The 14,672-nt window shown below is 36.4% G+C and overlaps 1 protein-coding gene across 1 annotated transcript in view; it reads right to left on the bottom strand.

Annotated features, from left to right (window-relative positions):
• Positions 1-14,672, bottom strand: part of NPAS3 (neuronal PAS domain protein 3) — a 675,200-nt gene that overhangs the window by 419,276 nt on the left and 241,252 nt on the right. The window contains exon 4 of the mRNA XM_009887006.1: positions 12,707-12,951. Coding sequence (XP_009885308.1) covers positions 12,707-12,951 — 245 coding nt within the window. The remainder of the gene's footprint in view (positions 1-12,706; positions 12,952-14,672) is intronic.

Here is a 14,672-nt window from a genome sequence, read left to right as displayed (position 1 = left end):
TTCAGTTCAGACTGAACAGAGGCTGTCTGCAAAATTCATCTTCCTGTTTGGCAGGTGAAATAAGAACCCTTTCAGGACAGATATGGGCATCTTCAAAGATTATCCCATGCCATATTCACTGCCTGGCATCATCACTGCTGGAGACCAAATTACATCAAAACGGCCTGTAAGCACACACTGGAAAGCAGTTTGAGCACCGGCTTTGCCTGATGCTTCTACCCAAGGAACATCTGTTGGGCTGACTCCAAGCTAGTGATGGGTGAGTCAATATACAGACCTTGTAAAATGTTGGAGCTTTTAGTCTCAAGGCTGCCAAATGGCCTCTCAACATAGCTGTCTGTATGAAGAATACAGTTCCTTTATGTTTAACGAAGTTGTTGGAGAATCAACAGCCTCCATGTGGCTGTTGAAGAAACCAATTACAAAAGCAAAATGTATGATGAGGTTAGGTGAGCTGTTAATTTTCCTCTCAGTTCCTTAGTAATGTTTGTGAAAGAAAACTTGCCCTTGAAGTCTCCAGGATAGGATGTTGGAGCAAAAGAACAGCAGAGGGAAAAAAAAAAGGGGGGGGGCACAGAGATAGAAACTGTGCAGAGAGCAGGACAAGAAGAGTAACAGTGTTTACGCACAAAATAAGAAGAAACAGCCTTACATATAAGGATAAAGAAAAAATAGTGTGCTAAAGTATTAAACAAACAACAAAAATACTTTTCTTCAGGAAAAAAAAAACTTAACACCCCATTTCATCATCTCTAGGAAGGGACAGAAAGAGACATTTAAGATGTAAACAAAAATAAACACTATGCCCTCAGAACATGGTATGAGGGTGGAAGCCCGCAGAAGATCACACCTGGACTTGCCATAAAATATACTTGCTACATGCTTCTGTAGGTTTTTTTTAGAATACCTGGTTACTTGAGTATTTTTCTTATGACACTTAAAAGATTGGCAATGGACTACTAAATCTTTGAAAATTACTGAAAGGACTTGTTCTTTTTATAAGATATACCTAATTAAGACAACATAACACAAAGATTCAATAGAAAATGGATTAGCAACACTCTTCCTATTTGATTGGTTCATTATCTAACCTGAGTGTAAATCTTAAATGTTCTTCTGAAAACTATCTCCTCACAGCCATGGGCTCAATTTCCTAATGAAAAGCTCATTAAATACAGTATTCTTGCAAAGGACATGAAGATAGTGTTATTGCTGAAGAACCGGACTCTTAGTCCTGGGACATGGGAAGAGGGCTCTATTCCATGCTCTACCACACACTTCTCATGTGATACTGAACAAGTCACTCTTGGCTGGCTTTGCAAATGTGCTCAGCAGCTGCTTCTTATGATCAGATTACCAAAGTGCTGAAATCTTTTGAAAATCTGGCTATTTATTTTGTTGCTGAATAGGATCAGAGATCTTTTGAAATCTGGCCCCAGTTGGGGTGCTGCGTTCTTTTGAAAAGCTAGCCCTAAATCTGTATATGCCTCAATTTCTCTATTAGCATTATCAGCACTGTTCTGCTTCATCAAGAGGATGAGAAACAGCTGGCATACACAGCAATTCAAATTTGAAAGGGGATATATAACTGTAGAGTTGCTCTGATAGTTGTAGAAATGTCATATGTACTTAAAAAAGCAAACAAGAAAACAGCTCCTAATTTTTTCTAAACCTTCACACAACTGTGGTTTTCTATAAAATCTGAAATGAGGTAATGTTGTCAATATGATTCTGCTTGCTAAAGGTAATGTTTGGGAATTGTCTACACGTATAAAAATGTGAACAAAAATATTTCTCCCTCTTCCTTTTATGATTATGAATATGCACTTAATGACTTTCCAGATGATGAAATAAGACATGGAATTTTGTACTCGCATGTGGTACCACCCCATGCAAAGCAAAGCAAAAACAATTTTTATATGATACAAGTAGAATGCAAAGTGACAACACACACATGCTTGTGCAGATGCACTCAGCTAACTCTGTGAGTAAGAATTATAGAGACTGACATGCTCAAGCACCAAAATTAAGGTAAGCATTTTCTAACAGCTCCATTTATGAGGAGGACTGTGGCACAACTGGAGTTAAGTAGTTTATTAGGGATTTGCCTTTCCTTCCTTCCTTAGGAACAGAAATCACAGTATGACTAAAACCTTTGAAATGAAAAATAAAAATATTCACCTTGGCTTAAAAGCTAGCAAATAAACAGAAAAGAATTTTCTTAAGGGAGCTCAATATTTTAAAACAACACCTAAGTCTCCAACTGTGTGGAGATTCTTATTTTGCTTGCAATCTCGGATAGATATAAAGGCTTACACGTTCTCTAAATTGTAAGCTCTCTATGAAGGGTGTTCTTTAATTACAGACAGCTAATGAAAACAGTTTTTACTGATCTCTCTAATGTCCTGGGAAAGTCTTTACTATGGATTCATTGTATTCTACTTTATATCCCTGATTGAAATGGGAGACCACAAGAGCATAGGGATTTGGTGGAAACTCTATTTCCTTCCTCTGGCTTCAAAGAGAACAGTTGCAGAAATTAAGCTGCGTTGATATTGTGGTCAAACTTTGGTCAGAATGTGGTTATACTTGCATATTATATAGATATAAAATCACTGCACTTTGGTTTTTAAAATTGCTGGGTCTACTTTCAGTATCTAAATCTCACTCTGTTGACCACAGGTATCTAATATAACTGTTACATAAAAATCAGAATTATTGTTAAATCCATATACTTCAAACTTCACTTCCAGGGTTCTGACTATTATTTACTCCAAATATTGATACAGTCACTTTGGAAAACACTAGTAAATATATAACTGCAAACATATGAGATGGGAAACACAGATTTGCTCTTTCCATTTAAAAAAAAAAAAAAAGTTGGTGTGTTTTTTTTGTCATAACTTTTTACTTGTAATATAGAGCGATGTAACTCTTGGTAAAACAAATATTATAAAAGCCCATTCATTTACACTGCTTTATTCCCTCATGTTTACTTACTAATGAAGACACAGCTCCCTTTCTGGGGTTTCTCTTTTTTTTTTTTTTTCCTTTAAGGTCTATGCTACATTCATGATCAGTTGGTTAATCTATTTCTTCAGCTCTTCATACAGATGTATTTATTATCTCCACAACAGACTCAACAAGATCTAAAAGAAGCAGTCATTGAACTGAAGATATATGGTAGAAGTTCAGATGACACAGAAAACCAATAAACTACATTACTAGAAGAAACAAAGGCTAAGGTCTATTGAATTTAGCAGGACTTTGAGTATGTCCTTACATTCTCTGCTCAGCTGAGGAGACTAAGGTATGACAGCTATACTGAAACTGTTAAATCCAACCAAAAGATCCAATTCCTCAACTGCTTTCATTTGCAAAATGGAGCACTATAATATTAAGCTTTACTGAGGCTCTGCCCAAAACACTCTTCATAGCAAAGACACATTTCTTCTGTTCAGAAAAGGACAAATAAAAAGACAAACAAAAGGTCCATCAGATATTGCAATCTACAGATAGCAACAGCCCTTTTTCATTTTACATATCAAAAACTACAGCAGTGATTACTTTTTGTCTGTTTTTGATTACTAAAAGCAAAAAGCAGAACAAGCGCTTTTGGCACACTGGATTTATTGCACATCTGTAATTGGCTAACCCCATCATGTGCGTTATTTGAAAAAGTTACGTAGACTGCACATATAATTTAAGATATTCATGCTTCTAAAAAAGACCACCTGGAGCTAACCCATGCAACATAAAACATGAATGTAAAAATCATATGGACACATTTTATTAAGAGCTTTGGAAAAGTGGACTGTTGTGTCACTGACTTTTACATAGAAATTTCTACTGGACGAAAATCCGTATCATTACATAACGACAAGAAATTAATTTGGTTTTCATTTCAAAGTTTTCCCTGACTTATTTTATGATCATTGCCAAGGGTGGAGCCAATGCAACAGTTGATTCTCCTCCTGATGTGTTTACCTCTGCAAGTGTGAAGCCCATATTCATGCAAAACCCACTCAGCCAATGCTGTTGATGTTCTCAGCCATGAATTATAATGACAATACCCACCATCTTTTAGCTGGAATGAGGAAGGTATGTTCTCAACTCAGGAGTGAATTTTGAATGACACAGTGAGGATTACTGTGCAGAAAGACATGCACATTGAAGAAAGAAAGAACGAAGTGAAAAGTTAAAAACTTTTGGGGGTTTATTTTAAATATTAATATTCTTCACCAGGTTGTTTTCATTACCAAGACTGCACTGAGAATGCAAACACAGAGAAAAATACAGGACTACAAAAAGGAGAGAGTCAACACTGGAAGCTGAGTACATGAGGAAGACATTATGCGTACTCCTTGTTCTAGCTAAGGACTCAAAAAAGAATGGCTAAGAAAAATAAACTGTATTAACAGAACATAATGAAAATGCAAAAATGATCAAGTCAGTGTAACAGCACAAGAAGAGAAAAAGGAAGATGAATGGCAGTGTAATAGAATGGAAGTACAGTAGTGGCTGGGAGTGAGAGAAAAGACATTAAAGTCACCTGTTCTATTTCCTTGCTCTTAAAAACACTTACTGTTTGGTTGTTTTCCTATTTAATTGTTAAGTTGTAAGGTGGAGTTCTAGCAATAAACAACTCTTCCAGGGACTGACATCTGATTGACAACATTTTAGAAAGAGTATTAATTTGTTACCAGCAGTAAATGTTTTGTGTCTCCACAGAAGTGATGGATAGGACTTTTTACGATACAAATAAAGCACCATGAGAAACTAAATCATTCTATCATTTCTGCTAGCAGAACTACAAGGATCAGGCAGGTTCTTTTTATGCCTTTGTTCATGCAAAAAAAAGAGAGCTGAACTTGAAATGCTCTTCCCATCGTTCCTATTTTGCATCAGAAAAAAAAGCCAAAACCTTCAAAGATCAAAATTAACGACAAAGAAACAACCAGTAGCCTGGAGTTTAGGACAGCAAAGATGAAAAATGAAAATAATAATTATTATTATTATTTCCATCTCATTATACTGAAATAAATAGATTTTAGGAGCTCTGATTTACTAAGCTGCACAAATTACCTTTGATTCAAACATCATTGTAATTTGCAAATTTTAAATCAGCACTTATGCCGTGTTTACTCCCAGTTCATTGATGATCATGCCCCAAGTGGCTTCTGCAGAAAACCACAGAAACTCCTTTCTTAATAGTAACTTTCACTTCGATCTGCTTTCCAAGATAAATCGGTTATACAGTTGATGTGTTTAGCTTGGTTCTGCCAATATAATGTTCTCCCAGTATTTTAAAACTATAATTCTTACGTATTAGTAAGCCAAATGCCTTACAAATACTTCACTATACAATGCATACCCTAGTTAACTGGACTTGCAATTTCAGAGAGTTAAGCTGGGTTTGTTTCTTAAGAATTACTTTCCATTTATCCATGTTTGTTGAAAAAATATATAATCTCACTTTTATCCCTTTAGTGGAGGAATTTTCCCAATATTTTGCCTACAACCGCTTTGAGGCTAAGACAGCTCAGTACTGGAAACTTCACAACACCAGCACTGCAAAAAAAATGGATGATGCTGAAAATTCTATCAGGCTGATATCAGAGATAACCCAATACTTGTCTGAAGAACACATAAAAGACAATTTATGCAACAGTTCTGGAACATCTGAGAAACACTGCAAGCTGGGATTCAGGATGATGATGCCCAAGAGTTTCAGAGTCCCTTGCTTGTACCATGGCAGGTAGCCTATCAAAGCAACACAGAACCGTGGCAACCACAGCGGGGCAATGCCAGTGGATATTACTGAGATGTTTCCCCGCTCTACTGGGAAGATCATCTTTTTTTTGGCACATCTAAGAATTATACCCTTTTGTTTTTCAAGTACTTCTAAAGTTTGATTCAGACACTAAAGAAAGATCTCTTCTTTCCCCAGCAGAAAAGACAGAGATAGCATTCATCATGTATGACTCCAACACAAAGCAGTCAGTTCTTGGAGGCTCACGCTTGGGACTCCAGCATTCGGATTCCAGTGGCAGAATGCTTTTGCATGAGGAGCTTCAGGGAGAAGCAAGGAGGAACAAACAACACCAAAACCCACAACAAGCTATAATAAACCCATTTTGATCAGGAAAATATGAGACAGAATCATAGAATCACAGAATCATTGAGGTTGAAAAAGACCTTTAAGATCATCAAGTCCAACTGTAAACCTAAACCTATCACTGCCAAGTCCACCGAACTATGAACTCTGACAGCAGAATTCTCCTCCCAAAGTCTTATATTGTTGATGACTATGATGACTCCCTGAACACTGCTGTTAACAGTAACCTGAACTATAAAGACCTGTAGAATGGATTTTGTACAGGCAAGCACTTAAAAGAAACCTTCATCAAGCTCTCCTGCCTTTGCTGCATCAGCAGAAGTTTTACTATACCTTACTGCTAATGAGCCTATCCCGTTGGCAGAGTTCTTCCCATTTCTAATATACATAATACCAGTTTTTCTTTAATTTTTCTAATCCTGCTAGATTTTTCCTTAATGCCTCTGTTTATCTTTGTGAACTTTCTGCGCCTCAGACATTCCAGTTTATCTTAATTGCTATATATTTCCCTTTATTCCCAAAGTTTTACATTAATTTGAAAAAAAAATATCTGGATGTGTATTATTGATTTCACTTCCATTCTGAAAAAGGACGCAGTTTTATAATTTTCAGGTCCATAGGAAACCATCATTTCATACATTCATTTAAGATTTCTAGTCAACTTTTATTCTAACTTTTCCATCAAAATTTTTCCTCACAATCAATTTCACACATAAGTTACCCCATTAGGCAATTAGTCCCTCAAAAGCACTGAGTATATTGGTTGGCACCCTCCTCCATTTGCAGAGATTGAAAGCAATCAGGTCATGATCACTTGTCACTAGGCAACCACCAACTCTGAGTCCACTATTCAATTCATCTTATCTATCACAATGAGATTCAAACAGAGCTACCTCATTTTGGGTTCCATATCTTTCATACTAGAAATCCATCAATAATTCTCACAAAGAACATTAATGTTTTACCACTGACTGACTGAAATTTCCAGCACTCATTTCCTACATTCAAACAACACCTAATTGTCTCTTTCTTTAACTTTCGTAATAGGTCAATGACTAAGCTACCCTACTTCTACAGCTGCACTGCCCCTGTGGCCACAAACAGATTTACAATGGATAGACATTATGTTTACAATCACTGTTTGATACTGGTCCACAGTCAGAGCACTTTATAGCGGCCTACACATAAACAGGAATCAGATTCTCATAAGAATAAGAAAAACGCCTGCAAGAAGGGAGAAATAAATTACAGGGCTATCAAGAACTCTCCAGCACAAATTCTGATGGCCAGATTCGGAGACCCGTTTCATGACAAGCAATACTGCCGATTCCTCTGCATTACGGTTTTTTCATCTGATTGACCTTTTCATGTCTAACAGTGAAAAACAATGCCTTAGGCCACAAACACTGAGAAATAAAGTAATTCTTATTTCTTCACCCCTATAGACGGTTTCCCTGAGACAGAATTGTGTAGTGGTTCAGAAGAGAAGGCTGATCTTAGTGGAAGGCTTGGGTGGTTTAGCAGGGAAAGGCTTGTACTATCTTGGTCTCCTTCTCAAAAGACAACACTCAGTTTCAAATATAAAAGGCTAACAACCGGTAATGCTATTTAGAAGGTTTCCACAATGAGATCATTTAGAAGAGAAATATTTATCTCTTAAAAATGCATACATATCCAGCATAAAAATTACTAGAAAAGGGTATTTAAATTAATGGAAGTAATCCCACTTGACATTTGGGATAACAATTACGATACTTTCCAATTATCATTATTGCTTATTTTCTTTCACAGAGAATTCAAAGTGCTGGACTTATTTCCTCAGCCCCAAGTTCCATAGTACGATAAGACATCAAGTTTATTTTCAACCTATACTTACATACTTTATGTTGAGAACGGATACTTTGAAAAACATGCTAGTTTGAAGGAAACAGCTGTAATTTTGTTTCAAAGCATAATTTTTCTTCTTGTGATTATCAAAACTTTTTTTTATTTCATTACCAATGCAGAATTGAAGTAATATCAAATACTTTATTGCAAGAAACATATCAGAGTCATATTTAGTTCCATCGGACAGAAAAATTTTGACAAGAAAAAATTCAGCTCACCGCAAATACTTTTAACAGCATCTGATTTCTTTTCATACTGATATATATTGATTCCAGAACACAGCTCTGTAAAACTACCTAATTGCAGAATATGCAACAGTAAAAGTAGAGATGGCTAAACTAAAAGTAACATTCTTCACACAACCTACCAGTTGGTCAGTGCTATTTACTGAAATCCTTTTCACTCCTCAACTAGAATCTCTCATTCACCTCTTCTCTTACAGCAGAAGATAAGTAAGATCATTCTATTTATATAATGTAAAAAGTAAAAAATTTGGCTTAAAAAAAAAAGCTCATGAAAAACCCACTTATAACTTGAGATTGTGGATAATCCCACAATTACTTTTTCCTCATTCAAACAACAGACATGGCCAAAGTTGTTTTATGTCTGCTAGTACGTAGACTCCTGACCTTGCACAAACATTTGTATCTCCAAAGACAGAAATGAACACCTCACTTCAACTAAAAAAGAATGAAAATATAAAAACTGCTTTGATGGCATCGTGGCAAATTTCCAGGACACGGGTTTGCAAAATTAGACACAGACTACTGCATTTAATTGCTGCTTCAAAAGAAACAGAAATGGGAAATGCTGGGAACTCTAAGACAAAGAGACATGAGCTTTCTTTTTATAGTCACGGTGGTCCCAAGTCAGTACCAGTGTCCCAAAGATTGCCCAAAACCGAAATACATGGCATGACTTCACATCAGCCAAACATATTCAACACACCAGATACCACCACAGTGTGATGTTCTCACACTCCTCCTCTCCCTTCCTCTCTTTACTTGAAAAGAAAAAACAAAAAGAGAGAAATTATGGCTTGGTGCAAACATCTACAACATAGCAGAGAAGAACATAGAAAGCTGCATGATCTTTGACTTTCAGCAACGGATTGTACTAAAAATATAAAGAAATTTGGATTCAATAATTTGAACACAATATTCCAAAATACGAAGGGTTCTCGCGAGAGACTACATGACTACAGGGCCTGGTATGGGTCAGCACTCAACGCACAAGAGAACTTCAAGTGCCATGCCATGTAAAGCACCACTTACTGGCTGAACACACAGTATATGCTATAAAAATACTTCCATTCCCAGATCAGAACTTTCAGAAAACTCACCTTTGAGTGCAAAAAATTCATCAGCAGCTCATTTATTGTTCTCCTCAGAACATACCCCTTAAATACTGGCAGTCAAACAAAGACTTTTGGAGGGATGGAAAAAGGAGAATAGTACTGTTATTCATAACATATTGTGTGTAGTATGCAAATAATAAAAATTTTATTTCTACTGACTCTAAATAACTTTTTGATTATTTTCTGCCATATGAGAACAATGTCCTGGTCTTTAGGAACTGTAATCTTTAAACTCATCTGCTGCATGTTGTGTGTGGATTTGTTTACAAGGACTAATACTTCCTGAGTACAGAAAGCCTTAGAAAATGTACCCCCAAAAAATTGACTGAAGCCTGCTGTATTAGAAGATGGAAAATTTATCCATTTTTAGCAAATGTCAAATCATTGGCTATTGCTTTTAAGATTAATAAAAGATATAATGGTTTCTAGATAGCCTCTAAATAAAGATTACTATGAATGGAGAAATGATTTACCAATAGTCACCACAATGAGATTTCTTTAAAGGTTACAATCATCAGTTATTTAGCTGAAACACTGCTGAGAATGCCTGGTCATTTCTTGAATAATGCATAATGTTCATTGTAGATTTGATCTGTATTATAACAATACAGATATTTCTAAAATAATGGAGAAAACTATCTGTTACTTTCCAATTGCTCGAGATATTTCCATGAAGTAATTGACTCTGAAAATATTATATGGAGTTACCTGAGTGTTCATTTGCAAGCACAACTTGTAGTGATCTACACAACAGGCATAAGAAAACAAACTCATCAGCCTTTATAGACTTTTAAGAAAAGCTGTGATAAATACAGGGCAGAGTAAAGGACCTTCCTGAAATACTAAATTAAAATGATTAAATTGCTGTGCAGTACTGGGGGACAAATTTAAAATTAAGCTTTGAAATTTAATTATTAACACAAGCAGGCCAACACGTTTGGGGAAGAGGAAAAAAAAAAAAAAAAGGCAGTTGCCTACGCAACGTAAGTACCTTTCATATAATTTTCCAAATACCTTTAAGTCTATTCAGAAGATTGCTTGGGCACACACAAAATATAACGTCTAGTGTTTTATTGTAGGATTATCAACTATACTTCACGTGAAGCTGCAAGCTATTTATATGTGAGCTTGTTTACCCATATGAACTTCTTCAAGGGCAGCAAAAAGCAACCTTAATAAATGAAAATGAATTTCTTTTGATGTAATTTCATGAATGTTTGATCAGAATGTGTTAACAGGTTTTTATGTAAGGAGAACTGGTGAAGTAATAAAATATACCTGTACTATACAGTTAAATCTGCTTATGGAGAATTCTTATACAATGAAACACTGTTTCATCAAGCACAATTTCGATATACTAACACATAAATAATACAATCCTAGTTAGTATAAAGCTAAATACTCAAACAGGGGGAGGAAAAAAAAAAGGCAAAAAATCCTTCCTCAGCTCCCCCCCCCCAACCATATCAGTGGATAGGTGGTAGAGCAGGATTTATTATATCAGATAGGGTGAAAAGACATTAAATGTTTACCTAGGCTTTTTTATAGGGAGAAACGTGTTAATCTAGGCCAGACTATTTATGCTGCTGTCCAAGAATAAGGTTTTAACCTCCCCTAAAACTCTTCATTAGAATCTTTGCACAAAAATGAAGCTTCAGCATTCAGGTATATATTCCACAAGAGGATAATGAAAAACAGATCCCAGATACTCTGAAAACGTACACAGAGGTCTGCAGAAATCAAACTTGCCATAATACAGGACAGCTTGTAGAAGCCACTGTATGTCTGTGAGCTACAGGAATTTTGGGAGGAATTATTTAAGAGACAGATCATAGATCGTACAGCAGAGTCCACTCTACATCCACCCTGAAACACTGTTTAATTGCCTGAGAATGAACTCTCATCCTGAAAAAATGGGGAACATTTGCATATTATATCAGAAGCCTGATGAACCATGTTATACTCATGCTCTGGATGATGTAATTATTACCTTTTTTTCCCCCCATGAAAATTATATATGATGTAGTAGATAATATGAATTATATATATGAAATGATGCAAATATGTCCTGCTATTAAGTTATCAGCCTGAAAGTCCTTTGGTTTTTTCCCCTCCATGTCTACCTCCGTCCATTGAAAATTATAACTTTCCTTACCTAATATTATTTTCTTTAAATGGAAGAGCAGGTAAAATGCAACATCAATACCAGCAACCCTTCATACACAATTGTGGGCTGATAAACAAGATTCTATTTCCCCCTCTTCCCTCCACCCTTAAAGACAGTCTTGTCTTTTGCCTGATGCTATATACAATCTATCTAGTTTAGTGTAGATTAAGAGTTTAAGTTTCATAATGTGCGGGGAAAAAACCCTTAAGTGCTCAAATCTCATATGTCTCTGTCCAAAATACGTTTCCTCCAAAATGTGCAATCGGTAGCTAAAATAAAACCGGGTAGAGTTTTCTGCGTTGACAGAGCCAGGGCAACCACAATTCCCAGGGTTTGGTAACTTTGAGTTCTGTTAATGCAGCTTGCTCCCTAATTCAAAATACTTATCTGACAGCAAGATCACACTCATCTGCATAAGTAGCATGAGTCAAAAAAAAATAGAAAAAAATGTCCAGTTTACACAAGTAGTTGGAAACACTCTTTAGGACCAACATGCAGCCAGCTTCTCAAATAACTGTCTGATCCCTCTATTACCTGAATTTTGTGGCAACTCATGTCTAAAACATTGATTTTGCTGCCCAACTGCTTGTTTGAGCATGAAAAGACGGTGTTTAATATTGAAAACAGTCTATTTTGGCTGAAACATTGATAGATGCTTCCTGGCTCAAAAGTCAAAATAATTTCTGTACACATTACAAGATGATAAATAAAATCCTAGTCTCTAACCTGAAGATTTAAAAATTTGCATGTGATGCTCTCAAGCTCCAGAAATACATGATTCTGCCTTTAAGGTTTAGGCAGAGAATTAAGAGATTGAGTCCTCAATTCAAGGAATAATGCCATGCTCCTCTCAGACACATCCTTATACAAGGTACTAAACCAAAGCAACACAATCATTGCTAAATAACTTTAAGCAATTTAGTCTATGTCACCCAGAAGACTTACAGCTGTAATAGTTACATCAATAGGTTCGCTGTTAAATAAAAAATAAATAAAATAAGAGGTTTATTTCACCTTCACATGGTGTCTTTCTCATGCAGACCTCAGATTTCCACATTTGTATCCCTTTAAAGGATTTGATATGCAGGGAAAGAAGAAAGGATGATGGTAAAAATTTCAATTTAGAGGTTACTAAAGGCTGCCATATTCGATACTATACAACATATTTACTCCATACCTTTTACTGATGTATTAGGTGGAGGTCCTTCCATTCTCAAGTTCCACGGAGGATCGCCTTGATTAGCAAAGTCCCTCATTTTCAGATAGCTAATTGTAAGTCGGATGATGGATGCCTTGTCAAGCTGGCTGGTAATGGCTGCAGGCAGTGGCAACAACTTTGCCAACTCATAGAATTCAAAATTCTCCTTTCCCCGGCGAGAGCGAGCAGCATCTCGGGACTTTTCCTTCCTCAAAGCTTGTAAACTGAAAGAAAATAAACAAAGTAGGACATTCATCAATATTAGTGCTCTGTCACATTTAACCAATTTACTTTTTCATTCTGGTCTTCTATACAGATTACTGTATTTTCAAAATGCTGTTTTGTATGGGTGTACAGACTTCAGGATATATTTAATGGTACTCCAGTCTTTGAATGATTAAAACTAATGATAAAATTTGAATTTCAGTGGTAGCCAACACATTAAGTAACTACTCCTAAAACATTTCAGCCGCTTTCTTCTTAGCCTGCCCTTCCTTATTCTACTGCTAGTCACAAGAAAAGATTACCAAGAATGCTGTGTACATGTGGGGTTTATCCGCATAGATGCCATTGCTTCTCAGGACCCATTTGTAACCCAATTTTGTCTAAATTTGTGCCAAATTCTGACTCCTGGGAAAAGGAGGTTAAAAGCAGATGACTGAAGTGTGTGCCACCTCTGACAGGGGTTGCAGTGCAGCCGAGATGACCAAACGGGTTGTACAGCAGCTTCTGAGCCACAGAAGTTTAAGTCTGGCATAATAACATAAAACTTCCTGGACTTCATGAAGCTGCTCTTTATGAGTTGTCCATCTGTCCTTGCTGTGGGAATAGCAGCCTTTGTCAGAGGATGAGCAAGCAGTTATGTGCTTCACATTTCTGATTGTAATTCACTACCACACACACATGTCAGACTGACAACTTTTTGGTCAGAAAGGACCTTCTGCTTTGCACTGAGCAGATGAAAAGCAAAGACATTCATTTAGTCCTGTTGCATCAAGGTATCACTTACTACCACCCACAGGCAACACCTAAAGGTAACTCAGATTTTACTCCTGGGCTGTTTTTTTAATTGGTGTAAAACTGCTGAATGCACATTGTGATGACAGCAGGTAACCACTGGGGTCTTCTCCTCATCTTTCCCTGAAACTCAAAGGAAACTCACATTTCAGTTGTTTTCAATATATAATACTACAGCTTTCCAAGACAAAAGGGACTAACTTTTTTTTTATTGCGTGGTTTAGGGCAGAAAAATAAATGTACAGTATGTCCCCAAATGATCAGGAGTCAATGTGTAGGATGATATAAAGAACAGATGTTGCCTCTTTTGTTTTTAAGGAGAGGTTTTAAACTTTTTTTTTTTTTTTGTGAGACAGAGCAGCGCGTCTGACTTGGGATACGATAAGCTTGACCATACCTCTGCCTTGGTACACTGAGGTTGGTGCTAACGTTGGGGTTGGTGTCTGCCACTCACCACATAAAGTGAGTAGAAACTGTTCTCATCCCTCACAAAGACTCTATCTTTGCTTTGCTTCATTTGTTTACTTATTAATTTGATGAAGTCACAGCCACAATCCCATTAACTACTTATTGGTTTACAATACAGACAGAAATCAACAAGAGTATAATGGAACAGCAAATGCTTCTCTCAAGCTTCCATAACTCTTCCTGAAAACTTGGATTTTATCAATAAAAAATCATAAATCATAAAGAATGTAGGCACACAGATCTAATATCTCTCTAATACTGAGACCTCTATTTACCTATCTTTCTAATTTGGAAATAATTTAAACTACAGAGGTTCTCCTATTTCAATATTCTTAACCACCTGCATTTTCGTGGCTGTCTCTGCCACCTCAGACTTGAAAGGGCAGATCAGCTGGGCCCCTAAAACACAAATTAAATCCTTCCATCACACTTCCCTGAGAACGCTTAACAAATCATATTC

Source organism: Charadrius vociferus, unplaced genomic scaffold, assembly GCF_000708025.1.
Source record: "Charadrius vociferus isolate BGI_N301 unplaced genomic scaffold, ASM70802v2 scaffold14, whole genome shotgun sequence".
Taxonomy (NCBI): domain Eukaryota; kingdom Metazoa; phylum Chordata; class Aves; order Charadriiformes; family Charadriidae; genus Charadrius; species Charadrius vociferus.
The sequence above is the reverse complement of the archived record's forward strand: the minus strand, read 5'-3'. Positions and strand labels throughout refer to the sequence as shown.